At 37.8% G+C, this 18,875-nt stretch overlaps 1 protein-coding gene across 1 annotated transcript in view; it reads right to left on the bottom strand.

The window, feature by feature from the left end:
• The window catches only part of GARS1 (glycyl-tRNA synthetase 1), a 37,562-nt gene that overhangs the window by 12,511 nt on the left and 6,176 nt on the right, over window positions 1–18,875 (bottom strand). The window contains exons 3-11 of the mRNA XM_061197881.1: window positions 18,150–18,252; window positions 16,967–17,108; window positions 15,660–15,748; window positions 15,202–15,278; window positions 11,710–11,855; window positions 9,457–9,606; window positions 6,432–6,594; window positions 5,151–5,315; window positions 59–166 (exon numbers count right to left, since the gene is read on the bottom strand). Coding sequence (XP_061053864.1) covers window positions 59–166; window positions 5,151–5,315; window positions 6,432–6,594; window positions 9,457–9,606; window positions 11,710–11,855; window positions 15,202–15,278; window positions 15,660–15,748; window positions 16,967–17,108; window positions 18,150–18,252 — 1,143 coding nt within the window. The remainder of the gene's footprint in view (window positions 1–58; window positions 167–5,150; window positions 5,316–6,431; window positions 6,595–9,456; window positions 9,607–11,709; window positions 11,856–15,201; window positions 15,279–15,659; window positions 15,749–16,966; window positions 17,109–18,149; window positions 18,253–18,875) is intronic.

The raw sequence follows: 18,875 nt of genomic DNA, 5'->3' as shown, positions 1-18,875 counted from the left end.
CCATTTCCAAGATGTTTACACTGTAGTCCTGAGCTGTTAAAGTGACCAGAAAGGATATGGGTTCTTTCAGAGGCTTCTCAGCTACGAGTGGGACTTTGGTGGCTCTCGCATGACAAGAAAGGTCATAACAGGAACGGTCAGCACATCCGACAATCTCAATCCAGCCCTAAGAAGACATAATAGAGAGAACCATTTGTAAGTCACACAAGGTTCATTCACAAATGCATGCGGATTATAGGTTAACTCTTTCACATACTCAAGAATAATTCAATTATAGAATCTCCACTCAACTTTTATAAATGTTTGAAATGGGAATAGTTTTATACATCTGGTGGTAGTAGCAGCAGCAGGTGGGAAGGCAAGGATTCACCAAAGGGATCAGCAACATGAGAAGAGGAGATATTACAACAGAAATCATGACATTACAATAAAAGAGCAGCAGAAATAAGAACATGCTATTATGATGCTGTGGTGATGGTAAGTCTGAACATAGGTGACAAAGTTATGAAGGATAACACGTGTGGGGGGATATCACAGCATGCCCCGCACCTACGTCAGTCAGGTTCATAACTCTTCGCCGGAAGACTCTTATGAGAAATTACAAAGAAAATAATATAGTGTGTATGCATTTTTCTGAACCATTAGAAAGGAAAGAAAGGCGGTTCTCTGGTGGCCTAGTGGTTAGGATTCTGGGCTTTCACTGCTGGGGCCCGGGTTCAATCCCTGGTTGGGGAACTGAGATCCCTCAAGCCGCGCTGCGTGGCCAAAAAAAAAAAAATTTTTAATTAAAAAAAAAAAGGAAAGAAAAAGAAAAATAATAGATTACGATGCATCACAAGAAGGAGGAAATGAATAGAATGCTAACGCATCCCATCAGCCTTGAAGCGTAAACAGAATGGACAGAGGACAGATGCTCAAAGAGGAAAAAGGAACTTTTTCTATGTTGCTATTTCATTGTTTTAGTGACTTTCTCCCTCTAAAGTTTTGAAAAAACTGTTAAATAGATTCTGAAGGGTGTATTTAAGTGTTAACACCCAATAATACAGCCAGCCCTCTGTATCTGTGGGTTCCGTATCTGTGAATTCAACCAACTGTGAATGAAAAATACTCAGAAAAAAAATTCCGGAAAGTTCCAAAAAGCACAACTTAAATTTGCTGCAAATCTGGCAACTATTGGTGTAGCATTTACACTGTGTTCGGTATTCTAAGTAACCTAAAGATGATTTAAAGTATACGGGAGGATGTGCATAGGGTCTGTGCAGATACTAAGCCATTTTATATAAGAGACTTGAGCATCCAGGATTTTGGTGTCCGTGGGGATTGTGGAACCAAGGCTCAGCAGACACCAAGGGATGACGGTATTCTCTCTGTATGAAGTGTCTACTGCTCTCAAAACTTGGCATCAGATAGCTGTACTAAACACACAGATCAGCCGGCCACAAATGTGGGCATTTGTGCTCAATTCAGTTTCCTACCCAACAAAAGAAAACTCAGTAAAGAACAGGTACTGTTTCGGTCACAGAATAAAACTTAATAACAGCATTACTACCACAGGGGTGGCAGGTTCCATTTCTTGTTAACGCCTAAGTTACTTTTCAAAAGCAAAGTGTTTTCAAAAATTCTTAAGAACCTGTTATTTGAATAAGAACAAAAGAGGTAAAAAGCTTAGTTAAGTAGATATTTAGTTAGTCCTTCTCATGAATACTTACTTTTGCCTTTAATCAAAAGAGTTTGGGAAAATTCAACCATCAAAACTACTAAGCTTTCCAAGCACATGCTATCACATGGGGTACTTCAAATAAAGAGGCAAATATAAAACTCATATAAGCTCAGAAACCCCAACACTTAACAACAACAAAAAAATAGGAATTAAAGAAAAAAGCTTAAAAACATGTAACTTGATCATTTGACAGTCACTAAAGACGTCAACTAGTATATCTATGCTCTTAAACATATAAACTTGGGGCTTCCCTGGTGGCGCAGTGGTTGAGAATCTGCCGGCCAATGCAGGGGACACGGGTTCGAGCCCTGGTCTGGGAAGATCCCACATGCCGCGGAGCAACTAGGCCCATGAGCCACAACTACTGAGCCTGCGCGTCTGGAGCCTGTGCTCCGCAACGGGAGAAGCCACGACAGTGAGAGGCCCGCGCACCGCGATGAAGAGTGGCCCCCGCTTGCCGCAACTAGAGAAAGCCCTCGCACAGAAACGAAGACCCAACACAGCCAAAAATAAGTAAATAAATAAATAAAAATTAAAAAACAAAGACATATAAACTTGCTCATTATCATTTACTAAACATTTCAATGAACATATTTATGTACTGAAAGGTGACACTACAAAAACATGCCTAAGAATGGTAGACAACAACTTTGGGATCGTGCTTACCTCTGAGCAGAGAGAGGAAAAGGGTGGAACATTAGCTGTATCAGTAACTTTTTTATTAAAAAAAATAAAATATGAAGCACACAAAAAGAAAATATTAAAGGCTTTAAAGGAGTTCTCCCCTCTCCTTAAAAGTTTGTTACTTCGGAGCTTCTGGTCTTGTTTAGTCCAGTCTTCCAATGACCTTACACAAAACACTGTAGCCTAATCTCAAAGCTAGGTCCACATTTCTGTTTTTAAATTTTTTTCTTAATTCTTTTAAATTTAGGTATAATTAACATATAAGATTATATTAGTTTCAGGTGTACAACATAATGATTCGATATTTGTATATACTGCAAAATGATCACCACAATAAGTCTAGGTAACATCCGTCACCATACACAGTTACAATTTTTTTTCTTGTGATGAGAACATTTAAGACCTACTCTCTAAGCAAATTTCAAATATATAATACAGTACTATTAACTATAGTTACCAGGCTGTACATTACATCCTCAGGACTTATTAGGCTCACATTTTCTGATCTCTCATCCTTGAGGGTTTGGCCACAGCTCACAGTGACACTCAGGAAAGGATGAGCAGGAGTGCAGTAGGGTTTATGAAAGCAGTGTAGCACAATGGTTAAGAGCAGGGGCCTGGAGTCAGATAGCCCTGGTCCACATCCCAGCGCCACCACTCACTAGCTGTGAGACTCAGGCAAATTACCTAACCTCTCAGCACTTCAGTTTCCTCAGAAATAGGACAATGCACAGAATTACTGTGAGGATTACATAAGATAATAATACACTTAGAATGGTATACAGCCCTTAACAGTTCCAAATATTAAATGAACAAACAAATGAAATGTAATCCAGGCCAGATTCAGAATCTAAATTGAGATAGCAAGAATTTGTGTCCAGGACTTCCCTGGTGGCACAGTGGCTAAGAATCCGCCTGCCAACGCAGGGGACACGGGTTTGAGCCCTGGTCCAGGAAGATCCCACATGCCGCGGAGCAACTAAGCCCGTGTGCCACAACTACTGAGCCTGCACTCTAGAGCCCATGAGCCACAACTACTGAGCCCACGTGCCACAACTACTGAAGCCTGCGCGCGCAGAGCCTGTGCTCCGCAACAAGAGAAGCCACCGCAATGAGAAGCCTGCGCACTGCAATGAAGAGTAGCCCCTGCTCACCGCAACTAGAGAAAAGCCCGCGCACAGCAACGAAGACCCAACGCAGCCAATAAATAAATAAACAAATAAATAAATAAAATAAAAAATAAATCTATAAAAAAAAAAGAATTTGTGTCCAGTTTAACTTGAAATCTTCTCATACAAAACAGAAAATAGTTTATCGGCTTAATTTGAAAATGAAAAGAAATTCCAGAAAATGTAATACATTTTGAAGTTAATGATCACCTACAATCCAAAAATAGTTACCACTATCATTTTAGCATATGTCAAGTAAGCTTGTGAAGAAAGTAAAGTAACAAGAAAAACCTAACAGATTCTTTCCTAATTCCACAAAGGAAAAAGAATATATTAAAAACAATATCAGTAACAGCCACTACAGGTATATGCATATCATTATGCATGTACACATGTGTATATGTTTGTAAAGCATATAAAATTATCTTGAATAGGGGTTGACAAACCAAGGCTCATAGGCTAAGAATCGTTTTTAGATTTTTAAAGGGTTGTTAAACAAAAACAAAAAACAAAAACCCCTAACCAAGAAGAGAGGCAACAGAGACCCACAAAGCCTAAAATATTTACTATATTTACTAAAGAAAACATTTGTTCATGCCTGATCTAGAAAAGAGACACGAAACACTTCTGGGGAGCATACAATAGGAAGTTTCACTTTCTACATAACACACTTAAGAATTATTTTTTGCTTTCTGTTTTACAAAAAAGGGTCATCATTTTTTTAATGACTTTTATTTTTAATTAAAAAAAAATGTATCCATTAAAAGAAAGTCACTTTAAAAAGTAAAAAGTGAAACCAAGGACATGTGGGAACCACGGACTCCTGGGCTAAAGTCTCCATATGGGTGAGAAGCCTCCCTAGCACCAAATGAGGGAGACGCCAGAAGGCTCTTGGCCCCCTTGTTTTGGATGCCACCCTGTTCCCACTGCCACCAATGCAGGAAGCATCTCCTATATCCAAATGCCTTTCAATCCTAAGCTTCAGCACTAATGTTCATGTTTGAGGGTTGGGGGTGGGAAGGAACAGTGAAGAGGTAACCTGGAGGTCTTCTCTGAATTATTATTAAATATACAGAATTTGAGAAAAGGTAGTTCCTAAACAAGAGATCAGAATCTACTAGTCTATCCCCCAAATCTACCAAGTAACTCTCTAAACTAAGAGCACTATGACCTTCTTTACTCAGCCTCACCACCACTTCCAACATTTGCTGGGGTCCTTGTCAGGAAGAAGGCCACCCCATCTTAGCTGCACTCAGGGATATTACCAATCACACTGCCCACACCAGGAAAGGACACACCAGCACTGCCCCATCAGTGGCCTTCTCTCGCTCTCTCTCACTCTTACTCTCTCTGTAAAAGCCATCCAAGTCTACAAAGGGCTTCTGGGACACAGGAGTAGCTCCCCCACTTATGAGAGCGCAGCGGGGCAACTACTTTTTCCATTTAGCTCAGGAAGAGATCTTTTTTTTCTTTTTGTTCCACTCTGACATGAAGCACACAAAGGGCAACTTTGATATCCATGCTTCTAGGTTAACAATGTGAAAATCACACGGTAAAAACCACTGCATTCTACTTACATAGGATGTTTTGGATTCGGCATCCCAACAGTCACAGGCATAATGGGCCATCTCATTCTCCATGTGCTGTCGGAAGCGGAGCTTATCTGGAGATACACCAACCTTCACGAGGTAGAGGTAGATGCGGCCAATGAAATAGCCTAATACTGAGTTGTTAATCACGCCCTAAAAATAAATGAATAAACAAATAAGTAGATAAATAGGCAAGCAGCATGCAAGCAAGCATAGAGGAACGAACAAAAACACAAACATTAATGCTTTTGAAGGCCAAGGTACCATTTTCCATTGAGTTATTCATCATCTACTGAAAAATTTTTGAAACACAAGGTAAGCTAATTTATCCAGCTTTCAGAACAATCTTAAATACCCAAAATGTGATCATGGCTATTTTCAAAAGGTTTAACTGTCAAGATAACAAGCAGATAATAATGGCGTCATTCAAAATCTTTCTACCATACTCACTGGGTCAGCAAAAATTCAGCCTAATACCTCATACCTTCTAAATCTACAGTGCTAAAAATGACATTCATAATAATGACCCTAAGGAATTGTAAATATATTTCTTCTGAATTAGCAGAAGTCATAAGACATGTTGAGGGGATTTTAATGTACTCTTATCCAATGAAATTTGTGAATCCCATATAGTATATGTAATCTTATATTTTTAGTACAGAAGGATCTTAGAAATCATCTAGCCCCATCTCCTAGCCCCTGCAGGGCTCTTTTCTGCAAAACAACTGACAAGTTATCCCTTAGCCTCTACTTGAATATTTTCAGACAGGAAGCTCATTGTTCCCAGGGCAATTCATTCCACTATTAGGCAGCAGCTACTGTTGGAATGTTTTCACTCACTTATTTCTCCAAGCAAATAATTAGAGAAATTCTATTACATGCAAGGCCTTACCCCAACTGCTATGGGTAATGCAGAAGAGTTTAAAATCCAGAGGGTTTGCTTTCTGTGAGTCAAAATGTCCCCCCAAAAGTAGTATACACTGTTAAAAGTCAGATTGATGGGGCACAGTTCAAACCAAGAACTTTTTTCCAAGTGCTCTGCTAAACATATTTTTCATGTTAGCCCCAATGGTCCACAGAGTGGCGTGTTCAGGTAATTTCCTCCCACTATAATAATAGTGTGTAATAAATACTGTATAAAAACACATACTGTATCAAAATAAAATGACTGCCAAAATAAAATATTTTGTCATCCAGTACACAGAATTTGCTAAGTGCCGAAAACCTGGAATAGGTATAATCTAAATTAAGTTACCTATGGAATCTTACCTGTTCAACAGCATCTCCTAGGCGCATTTTCCGAGCAGACTGTCCGCTGACCTGGGCTTTTGCTGAATACAAATACAGGTGGAGGTCTGCCACATTCTGGAACTTGGGATGGTCTTTCTCACTGGGATCTACAAAGTGCTCAATTTCTGCCATTGTGAATTCTCTGAAAGCCAAAATATAAGGGATAAAAGATGCACACTTCACTATAAAAAACAATAAACAAAAGCCATTATTTTCAACTTCATTCTACAATGATACAGAATGATATGGAAAATAGTTTTTAGAGAACAGATTGATAGTTTTTTTAAAGTTAGGAAAACCTGAGTAAACATCAGACACACACAAAAAATGAGATACTGAATAATGGCTTCCGAATAAAATGATTTTTCCTTAAAGCATTAGCAAGTCTTTATAGATGTACACTAAATGAAGCTCCCGATATTTACTTTTCATAGAATGGGAAATTAAAAGTGCATTGAAATTATTCTTTAGCTTTTATAACAGTGTGATTTCTTCCTTTTTCTTGCTCTGAACAAGTAAATGACTGATAATGGCACCATACAGCTGGTGTCTTTAGAGTAGCAGCTTCTCAAATAAAGTGTTATTCAAGGCAGAGGACATAAGGCATGAATCGAAAAAGCTAACATCAAGCTAACTGCATAATGATGAAATAAGTAGGCACATAGTAATGGTTTCCCAAAGAGATTTCCCTGAATGGCAATTTAGTAGCTATTGGGTGGAAAAGAGTTTTAAGTTAATTTTAGGAGTCAAAATCAAATCTCTCTTCTTTAAAACACACACACAATTTACTAGTGCACTTTCATGATTATCTCAGATGTTTTAGAAGTAATGAAAAATTGCTTAAATGGTTCCTAAAAATACATGAAATGCATGCGAAAGAGCTTTGATATTTTTTTCAATTTTATTTTTTAATGGTATCCCTTATTTGGTCCAGCAGCACCTATGTCTTGTCTTTCAACAGCTATCAAACATCTTCTGTGAGCATAGAAATATGAGAGAGAGAAGTATGATGTCTGTCCTCACACAGCTTCCAACTGGGATGACAGCAACAGAACATCTAAAATGAGGGGCAGATCAAAATAAGGACCTTGTCCAGAATCCCCAAATAATCTGCTGCCAAAGTCTTTCCATCTGTTCTGTCAAATAATCCCAGCTCAGAGACAGGAGATAGAAATCAACACTAATACTGATTGTATCAGCTGTCTGTTGTCTTTGAGTTCAGAAGCTCTACCTGGAACTCTGGAGACATAAAATAGACAGAGGACTAGAAGACAGAGCCAGCCAATCAAAATAAAATTTAATTAAAAAAAATTTCATATGAACAATCCAATGCTCCCAACCTAAACCAAAGGAAGCATAGCTATACAAAGACTTATCACCTGATAACTCTATGTCAAGAAGAAACACTAAACAAACAAGTCCTAGCCCTACCATGAAACAAAAGCCATGGGGATACAGACTCGTGGAAGAATGAGTGGATTTCTAGCCAGGATCTTGCAGAGGCACATGACAAAACCAACCAAAATCCAGATGGAACACTTTGAACTGAAAGTGACCAAGGAATAAAATGTCAGGAAGCCCCAAGGGACTTTCCCCAGTTAACTCCTGGGATTGCTCCTCTGTTCTGAGCTGGTTTTCCTATTTACCACTTCTTATTCCACAGGCCCCAGGTTTTGCCTTACTTCACGGTCCTTTATAATCATCCAAAAGCTACACTACTTGATGTAAATCCTCTCCAAAACAGTGGCTTTAGACAAGCTCAGTCTCACACAGCTTCCTCAGTATTCTGAAAGCATGTGTGCAGACACTACTGGGACAGAGGGGAAGCCCAGAAGCAAAATGAGAAAAGATACGAAGAAACCCAGACATCGAGAAATAAAACAGATTTAAGTCTGACAAGTTTTTCATTGTTACAACACCTAGTTAAAGTTTAGGACTACCTCTTCTCTGTGCAGCAAGGTCCAGGAGGGTCCTCCCCACTCCATTTCTCTAGGTTGTGCAAGCTCCTTCCTCATGAAGTCTCCCTTTTCTAGACCATTCAGCTGAAGGGACTATAGGCCTAAAGATACAGTCTGGTGAGAACATAGGAGCATTTCCTCAGAGGGTGTCATGGGGACTAACAAGATTAGGCAGGTGCTTTGATGTAGAGTCACAGGCTGGGATATGCTATGACTGACGCCTGTAATTACAGCAAGTAAGAAAAGAAGAGAGGAAATGGGTGGGCCACTGGGGCTGTGGAAAATACTTCTGGAGTCTAAGAAAGTTAAGTTTACCTACATATCCCATTTTTATATCGAATTTATTACCTTAAGAGATGATATCAGTAAGAAAATGTATAGAAATCTCAAAAAACTTAAGTCATAAATAGCTAAGTCATAATAAGTTTCTAAAGAAAAACGTAACTCAGAAGCGCCAGGATGCCTTCCCGCACATTCTGGATACACCTGACAAAGGGAGGTTATTAGAATAGATATAAGAAAGCATCTGAACTAGCATAGATAGCGGTAAGCTTGCTGGCTGGACACTGTCATAAAGGTGCCCCAAATATCTGGAGGAACACCATCTGGCTGCTGAAACACCCTCACCCCAATACCAGCAATGCCATCTGCCCTGGACACCTAGAATGGCCCTCCTGCCCTAACCATCACCTCCTTCCTCCCCACCTCACCCTACACTCATCTATACCACCACTGCCAGAGAATGCCTCGGTGTAGACAATCAAGATCTTGCCATCCTCAAAACATAAGATGAACAAGGAGAAAAGATCATTTTGGATCAGATGTGAAACTTCAGCTATTCTTCACCCTCTTTCCTTTCCCTTCAAGTCCACTTCAGTCACTCAAAACTGTCCGTCATCCCAGAGATTACATTTGGAGGTAACAAACAAACAACAAGTATATAATCATGTAAGAAGGAAGAAGGTTGTTAAAACAGCAAGCTTTTGTTTCCACTTCAATGCCAAAATCATTTACTAATTTCACCAGAAGAATAACATGGGCAGTACCTGACTCGGATCAGTCCAGATCGAGGGGAGATCTCATTTCTGAAAGAATTTCCAATCTGGGCAGCAGCAAAAGGCAACCTTCCTTGGTTGAATTCCAAAAGTCGTTTGAAATTCAGGAAAATCCCCTGTGCAGTTTCTGGTCTCAAGTATCTGGAAATTTAAACAAATCAGTCTGTTATAAAGGAGGAAATTATGTTTTCCAATAAATCTGAAATTCTAGATACAAATCCTAAAAGTCCTAAATATACTATCTTCACACAAAGCTGTATGGGCCCTAAAAAAAAAAAAAGTTTTAGAAATAGAAATTTTCCTCAGTAGCAAACATTCTCAAACAGGTAATAGAGACGGTATCAGGTGATTGGCATGGCAATACCACTGTTAGACATGTCATTTAATTTCATCACTCCAGTGAATCACACATGACCTCTCTTACAATATCGCTAAAACCTCTGATATTCTCCTGACTAATCATTTACTTTGGAGGCAGATGACAATTTTAGATCCTTTTGAAAATAAAGTAAGTATACCTCTGCTGTTAACCCACATATTAAAGCATAACCGTGCAGCTAAAAAGAAGCCGGTACGGGCTGACATTTAACATTAGAGCTCACTCATCACAATCATCACACCATGGCAGGAAATTTTCAGGGTTTTTCATATCATTTTCTTCTTTGTACCCAGAGACACAAAGAAATAGAGAAGTCCAGAATGCTTGACTCTTTGTGGTACTTTATATCTTCAGCCAGAGGCCTCTTCTGTATTTCTCCACATTTTAAAAAATTACCGTCACTCAAATACACCCTGATAGCCATTGTTTTCTTCTCAATTTCACAGACAATATTCTGGGCAAAACATCACATAAGAAAGTGCTCCCAACAGCCTACTTCAAAAGAAACGTTTTATGAAAACAACTTTAAAGTAAAGAAAAATTAAAATTTTACTCTCGTCTCACTCTTCTCTTCAACAACTCTTTTCATTTTGTGGTTTTTATCCAAATATAAGTATAGTTACAGTTAATATGTATATTTATTAAGTAGAATGTACTAAATTATACTTTATACTTTTCTATTTTCTAAAAAAATCATAAAATTTTCTCGTATTTAACAGTTGCAGAGTATTCTACTAAAATAACCTACCTTACTATAATTTATTTAACCATCCTGAAATTATGGGATAAATTGGTTATTTCTACTTTTCATTTATACACTCTTGATAAGTATAGCTTCCTTTCCTTTTGAGTTATTTCCTTAGATAAATTCACAGGAGTGGGAAGGCAGGTCAGAGGGCATGGCCCATTTTATGACTCTCATATGTATTGCCGAAATGAAAGGTTCACCCTTGGCCTCTTTCCACAAAATATCCTAAATCAACCCACTGTCTTATTAAAATAATTCCAATAATACATTCTGTCACAATTAATTTTTATTATTCTTTAGTTTCTACTCCAGGAAATATGATATATCTAGCTTCATCTAGCAAAACCCATCCTCTTACCCTAAAATGAGACCATGAGAAAAACATCTGAAGCTTTGAAATGGAATACTTTGACTAAGTTTGTTAACAATGGACAAGGAATCTGGACATACAGATTCTTCTTCTGAATCATATTGTAAACTGTTCAGGTTTTCTTTACTCTATCTGTGAAAACCACACTTTAGCTTGAATCAACAAGCTAAATGTATCCTGTCCAACATGGTAGGTCACTAGTCACATGTCTATTTAAATTTAAATACTTAAAATTAAATAAATTTAGAAATTCAGTTCCTCAGAAGCACTAGCCCCATTTCAAGTGCACAACAGCCCCATGTGGCTAGTGGCTACCATACTGGACAGCACAGATTATAGAATATTTCCACCACTGCAGAAAGCTCCATTGGGCAGTGCTGATCTACAACAAACGGTTTCTAAAATCTCCTTCGACAGTAAGTTCAACATCTTTCAAAATCATTCTCCAACCCTCTCTCCTGCCCTATGCAGCTATAACTACAAGATGTGATGATCACAGACTTCTGTGTTTATTTTATGACCAAAAAAAAAAATCATCATATATGCTAAAAAAAAAAACTATATTCAGAAAGAATTAGAAGAAATAAAATTTAAGAACACATCTGTCATTATTTCTCCTTAATATATTTGTCTACACTTTCTACAAATCACTTTTCAAACATTTTCCTTCATGGCTGATATTGATATTTACCTTTTATTACAAGTAATTTTAATAACTTCATTACATAAACAATAAGTGATACATACCCAGGCATGTTTCCTCCAGGCCCAATGAAGGTCTTGAACATTAAGTTAAAAGGCACTGGAGGGGAAAGATCATTTCCAGTAGTGGGGGATTTTACATTATAGTTCACAAAAAGATCCCCCAGTTCTTGCTGTCCATAGTTATCGAGCTGAAGAATACATCAAGAAAATGATTAGTGTAAAAGACAGAAAAAGCAAGGCATACAATAAAGTATTAGATATAAAACCCCATCCATCATTAAAATTCACCCAAAATAAAAACATCAGAATTAACCTAACCTTCAAGATATTTACATTAAACCCATAAACAGTTTATACTCTTTCCATTTACCAACAGAGAAATGGAGTATCTTTCTGGGAACGACCTAAAATTCACACACGTACCATTGAAAGATACAAAGGTACAATGAAAGATAAGGTAAAATACCTCTTGTTCAATTATAATAGTTACTGGTTGGCAAGAATCTGAATCACATAAATAAGTTTTCACAGTTGAATTTTACTACTCTGTATACTTAAGAGCCAGGTGCACTTCCCTGTCTATTAATTAAATGTGCATGTAACTTTCCTTTCCCACCAGATATTAAGTTCCTTGAAGGTAGAAGCTGTGTCTTATTCACTTCTGCATTTTTCAGGGCACTGCACATCCTATACATTGATGATCAATGCCAAACCCTCTAAAATTTTATATGAGCTCCAATTCAAAAACTTCAAATAACTATGACAAACCATCTAATAGTACAGAATATTTAAAACTTAAAAAAAAAAAAACTTCTAATAGAAATAAAATAATTAGATAAATCAACTAATGAGTGATGGCATGTGGGGTCAGAAAAACCAGGGTAAATCACCCAACTCCACCACTTATGGGTTGTGTGATTCAGGATCAAGATACAACCTAATCTCTCTGAGCCTCAGTTTGCTTATCTGTAAAATGGGGAGAACAGATTCTACCTCACTTCTTAACCACAGAGGGTGAATCAATGCCTTTTATTTTATTTTATTTTTTAAATTTTTATTTATCTATTTATTTTTGGTTGTGTTGGGCCTTCATTGCTGCGCACAGGCTTTCTCTAGTTGCGGCGAGCGGGGAGCTACTCTTTGTTGCGGTGCGCAGGCTTCTCATTGCTGTGGCTTCTCTTGTTGCAGAGCATAGGCTCTAGGCGCGCGGGCTTCAGCAGTTGTGGCGCATGGGCTTCAGTAGTTGTGGCTCGCGGGCTCTAGAGCACAGGCTCAGCAGTTGTGGCACACGGGGCTTAGTTGCTCTGCAGCATGTGGGATCTTACCGGACCAGGGCTCGAACCCATGTCCCCTGCATTGGCAGGTGGATTCTTAACCACTGCACCACCAGGGAAGTCCGCCAATGCCTTTTTTTTTTTTTAATTTTTTTTTTTAAGTTTATTATTTATTTTTGACTGCATTGGGTCTTTGTTGCTGCGTGCAGCTTTCTCTAGTTGTGGCGAGCAGGGTCTACTCTTTGTTGCAATGGGCGGGCTTCTCATTGCGATGGCTTCTCTTGTTGCAGAGCACGGTCTCTAGGCGCGTGAGCTTCAGTAGTTGTGGCTCGCGAGCTCTAGAGCGCAGGCTCAGTAATTGCTCCGCGGCATACGCTCCCAGAACAGGGCTCGAACCCGTGTCCCCTGCATTGGCAGGCGGATTCTTAACCACTGCGCCACCAGGGAAGCCCCCTCAATGCCTTTTAGATAAACTATCATGCTTCATAAAGCTAACAAGGAGTCACAGGCACTAACAGGTCCAGAAAATGCCATTATGTGCTGAAGCAACAGATGCGCCTCTGGCCAGGGACTCCACCGGGGCCATTTCTGAGTATCAGGCCGTTTCCGTGGGTTCCTAACTTTTCACTAAAGATTAAACTGACAGCTATATACAACTGACCCTTGAACAACACATAAAACTTATAGTTGGCCCTCTGTAACCGCAGTTCCCCTGCATCTGCAGATTCAACCAACCACAAACCATGTAGTACTGTAGTATTTGCTACTGAAAAATAGCAGAGTGTAAGTGGGCCTGCACAGTTCAAACCCACGTTGTTCAAGGGTCAACAAATGATACAATATGGCAAATCAAAACCCAAACTGTTCCCTGGAACACATATCTGAGATGAAACAGAAAGTACTCAAACTATAAATTATGACTTAACAACTAATTACTTCCTGTTTCTGACAATTTATTTGGAAATGAATGAAACTGTTAAGATCAAAGACATGTGCACACAAAACCTTAATAAGTCTAAAATTCTGAATGGGAAACAGAATAATTTAAGGGTAATTTGAGGTGCTTTTCATTTCTTCTTTCTTATAAAGGTCATGCCTTTGGAAAAGGAAGGAAATGAGAAATGAGGGTGTGGCCATAACAGTATCAAAGAACAAGAATTGATTTTCTAAACCATGAGTAACAACACTAAAGCAATGAGCTTCAAGCAAGGGATAAAATATACTTCACAAGGTTCAAAATAAATTGGCAGATGAGTCAATAGCCAGATTAAGAGGTTTTTCAATTTAAATGAGGAAGGAGAAAATTTCTCAGCTAATGTTGGAAAGCTAGATACCACAGAGGAAAATCAGCATGTTTAAAAAAATTAGGGCAACAGTGGAGAAGTATCCAGTAATTTTCATGAGAGAAAAGCAGAGTTAGAGTCCTACATTCAGCCTCATTTATATACCAATGTAAAGAAAAAATATATAAACACGGCACTGGTTGTTGTTTTCTTTTATCCAAGGAAGTAAAAAAAATTTAAGAGGTGAGCCCTGGTGGACCTCATGATCAAACATGGTGCTGGAGAAATGTACTTTGCTTAAAAGGATGGATGAGGTGAGAAATCAGCAACATTCACATACAGGCATGTTCAACTTCCTGGGGCAAAGGTGTGCAGTTTTCATCATATTTTTAACGTAGTATGTGACCTAAAAAAAGGATAAGAACTACTTCTGATATAGAAGGTATTTCTGCACTTGGTAGAAGTCAGAATAGATGATCTCAATGCCTTTCCTAAAACTTGTCAACTTCAATACAAATTATAAAACTAAAGGTCTACAGGAAAAGCAGGGGCCTGCTCCATCAGGTTCTAAAAAGAATAGCATGTAGTCAGGGACAGTGCAACCAGAAGCAGATCAAGTGGCTGATGAGACAGTGCTCATATAGATATCTGCCCTAAATCTCCACACTGAACGCTATCCATCATTAGACACTGTCCTGGTTTTTGCTATTAAATCCAGGAAACTGGTTTCCGAGCAGAGAGAACTAATTTCATGCCTATTTACATTGACTTGCTAGTTTGACAGAAATAAAGGTTAGCCACAAAAGGTTGACAGAGAAGAAAATAAAAATGCAAAAAGAGATGATATGAGGGACAGAAGGTAAACTCTCCTTTTTTACTACTGTGACCAGGTCGCCACAATATGGAATTCAGCAGTTATCAAATGCTGAAAGACAGACAGCACCTACCTGGGTTACTGCGATCTCTCAAGTACTCACCTGGGCCAAGACACTTTCCATCTCTGATTTCTTCTCAGCAGAACACTTCTTATCAGACATCAATTTCTGTAAATGAGCTATAAGAACAACAGTGTTAGTACATGTCAATTTCAATCAATGGGAAAAAGGACAATGTACTTTTGAGTTTCAATGTTGGGCAGGTAAAAAAACGAACCCAAGGATAATGTTCTTAATTTATATGAATCCCATGGTTGATTTTACAGGGACAGTCATGATATTGTCTTGATTCTTTCCATGACTTAGAACTTCTAATTATCTGTATATAACTTTTTTTTTCAATAAGGGACTTATTCTGTATACTTAAGATCTGTGCACTTTACTCTTTATATGTTATGTCCCAAGAAAAAATTTTAAAACTTGAGAGAAAATTTAATCCAAACCCTTTGTTTTGATCAATCCTACTTGAAAGGTTATTTATCTGAGATGAAGAACCATACCTTTCAATAGATGGTCAGCACGAAAACACTCTCCATTTTTTACATCTTTCACCATGAAGTCAGCAAATTTGTCTACATGGCCAGAAGTCCTAAGTTAATAAATACCAAGCCAATTAGTCATTTTCACACAAATTAACACATAAACTTTACCTTATAAGACAATCTCCCTTCTATATATTTATCCAAAGTTTACATCTGTATATCTGAAAGATGGAAGCTCCCATATCTATTATGATATATCCCATGGTAGATAAAAATGTACACCAAAGAAAATTCTTCCTCAAATCTATTCCCACCCTCTCCCCAACTTCTTCCTCCCCTTAGGAAAGAAAATACTAACTAGATTACACTTTTCCACAAATTGTCATAAAGTCTGTGCTACTTTGCAGAATCAATAAATCCATGCCTATCCCATTATTATTACTGATCTAAGCAAAGGCCAAAACCATGGGGAATTTGACTAGCCAAGACTTTGTGATAACTCAGTATAGACACTGAACCTTAAGGAAAGAGTTTTCTGCCACTGAAACCTGGTTGGACACTGGAATTATCTCTGTACAGCTATTAGTGCGGCAAGTAGCTAAAGAATAGGCTGTCCTGATCCATCATCAAGAATTCAACTTGTTTTAATTGGCTGAAATTATTAAGAGAGAGCCTAAACTATACAAATAGCGAAAATTAGCTCTTTAACAGGCAACATTAAATGAATGAAGTGATGAGATACAAAATGTAAGAATTCCTCTTTCAGTTTCGTATTTGAGAAATCCTGACCTGCTTTCAACAATGTTGGTAGGAATAATCTAAATTTCTGCATTGAAACACCAATACAAATAGTAGCATTTGATTTTAAATACATACACACCTTTGCCCAGAGCTTCTATGAATTTATACTAAGGAAATAATCAGGATATACATAAAAATTCATCTATTGGGATGTTCAATGTAATCAAACATCAGAAACAACTTAAATGCCTGCACTCACGCACTAGTTAAGTAAATTATGGCACATCCATGAAAGAGAATACTATTCTGTCATTAAAAATACTTTAGAAGAATACTTAATGACATAATGTTCACCTATATAATGTGAAAAAAAGCACTGTGCTACTAAATGCATATGAACTTAAAAAGACAGAAAGGATAAATACAACATTTTTAACATGGCTACCTGTGGGCAATGAGTATATATTTTCTATGTTTTTCTTTATTTTCCAGATTTTCACAATGAACATGGGTAGTTTTTTGAATCAAAAAGTTACTTAAGTATGCATATTAAAGAATGTCAACCCTCAAAGTAGAGACCTTACTTTAAAACTGGCTCAGGGGTGAGCATGGTGCAATCAATCTCTAGAATCTGTTCCTCTTGGATAAAGTGCTGCCTCCAGGTCTGAATAATATTGTTTTTCAAAGCACATCCAACTGGCCCAAAATCATAGAGACCACTAACACCTGCAAAATATGAGAGGAAAACGGGTACTGTACCTTGTCACTCTGAACGAATCAAAGCAAGCAGACGTGAGAAACTGATACTCGTAAGACTTCACATACTCCCTAAAAATGTATTCAAGTCAACACTTCAAATCTCTTAATACTGAAGAGCCTTATTTCCAGCTAGCTGACAGAAGTAAAACTAAAATGGTCTTACTCCATTAACTGCAGTATTTCTATATTTGAAATTTCAAGTAGGATTAGCAAAAAACTAAAAACAAAAGAAGTTCCTCCATATGTAAGAAACAAAATGAAAAAGCAGATTATAGTTTTCTGCCATAGAAATTAGAAAATAATTTGCTGCATCAGCTGAATAACAATGATCTCAAATTTTAGCACCCAATTCTTTAATTTATTCTTGGGTATTTGAGCCACTATTTAAACCTCAAGAAGTTAAACATTTAGAGATCTGCTCAGACTAAAACTCAAATCAAGTTTCAGTGGCAAAGTACTGAAAGTCTAATATTGTTGCAGTAATCTCTGTTAACTATGAAAAATATCAGTGAATTATACTTGTCTACATAAATTCATATAGTGTTCAGAAAGATGTAGAGACTTATCTGCATAGCCATGAAGAACGTTTTCTCCTGGCAGTCGCCATAATGAATAATCTAGAAGCTATGGTTTACCACTGCCCTTGTGGGGAGCGGCACAGTACAGTCAGCCAGTGCTAGAATGGCCCTCTACTGCTCTCAGGTCTTCACTGGCATTTTAAGAAGGGTCTGATATGTACATGCACACATCAAACACTTAATATCTGGGCCTCTCCAAATTCCCTAAGTCTTAATGGAAAAATGCTATCTCCAAAAATAAATAGGGTTGATGGAAATAAGAACTGATATCATGCCAAATGAATGACTCTAAACAAATGAAAGCAAGATATCTATCCTTTGCTTTGTGTGACCTGAAACTATTAGATATCAAGCAAGCTGTGGTTTTGATTTAAGAACAATATTAAAGCCACTAACAACACAATTTTTCTTTCTCTCATTAATCCCCTACCTCCATAAATAGCAAAAGCTTGATCGTAGAAAAACCTCCTCTTCAGGGTATCTTCCATTTTTGCTCTGTCCACAACATCATCTTTGGGCTGTAACGCTAGCTCCTGTAAGGGATTTTTAAAGAGAAAATATGTGATTGAACGAGTGAGTGGGAATTTCAATTTATACATGTGAATTTACTTTATTGCTCAGCAGAATTCAGTATAAAATTTATTAGACAAGATTTTGATACCCTTAAAACAATAGAAACCTTAGGGTTTTTTCCCCTTTGAGTTACAGAAAAGATACTTTTACTTAATTATTTAGGAAAGTATACGATCATTTCCAAGATTACAAGACTAAGCTTACTTAGATGCAGATAAGCAATATCTGAATTTTTAGTGGATCACTGTAGCAAAATAGCAACTTAAAACTCCAAACAGGAAATTCCCTGATGGTCCAGTGGTTAGGACTCGGTGCTTTCACTGCCGGGGCTGGGTTCAATCCCTGGTTGGGGAACTAAGATCCCACAAGCCATGCAGTGCAGCCAAAAAAAGAAAAAACTTCAAACGATTTCAGTTTGTTGATGGGACGTTCATAATTTGAAAAGTTTGGGAGCAGGTATCAGGTGACTAGAACTTTTCCGTAAAAGAAAATAATTTAAAACAGCATAACCATTATTTGCAGGTATAGGAGAATTCATAAAGAACACAATGCCTTCCAGGGAAATTCATGGAACATAACCAGT

Source organism: Eubalaena glacialis, chromosome 8 (assembly GCF_028564815.1).
Source record: "Eubalaena glacialis isolate mEubGla1 chromosome 8, mEubGla1.1.hap2.+ XY, whole genome shotgun sequence".
Classification (NCBI taxonomy): domain Eukaryota; kingdom Metazoa; phylum Chordata; class Mammalia; order Artiodactyla; family Balaenidae; genus Eubalaena; species Eubalaena glacialis.
Note: the sequence above shows the minus strand (reverse complement) of the source record. Positions and strands in the feature narration are given on the sequence as shown.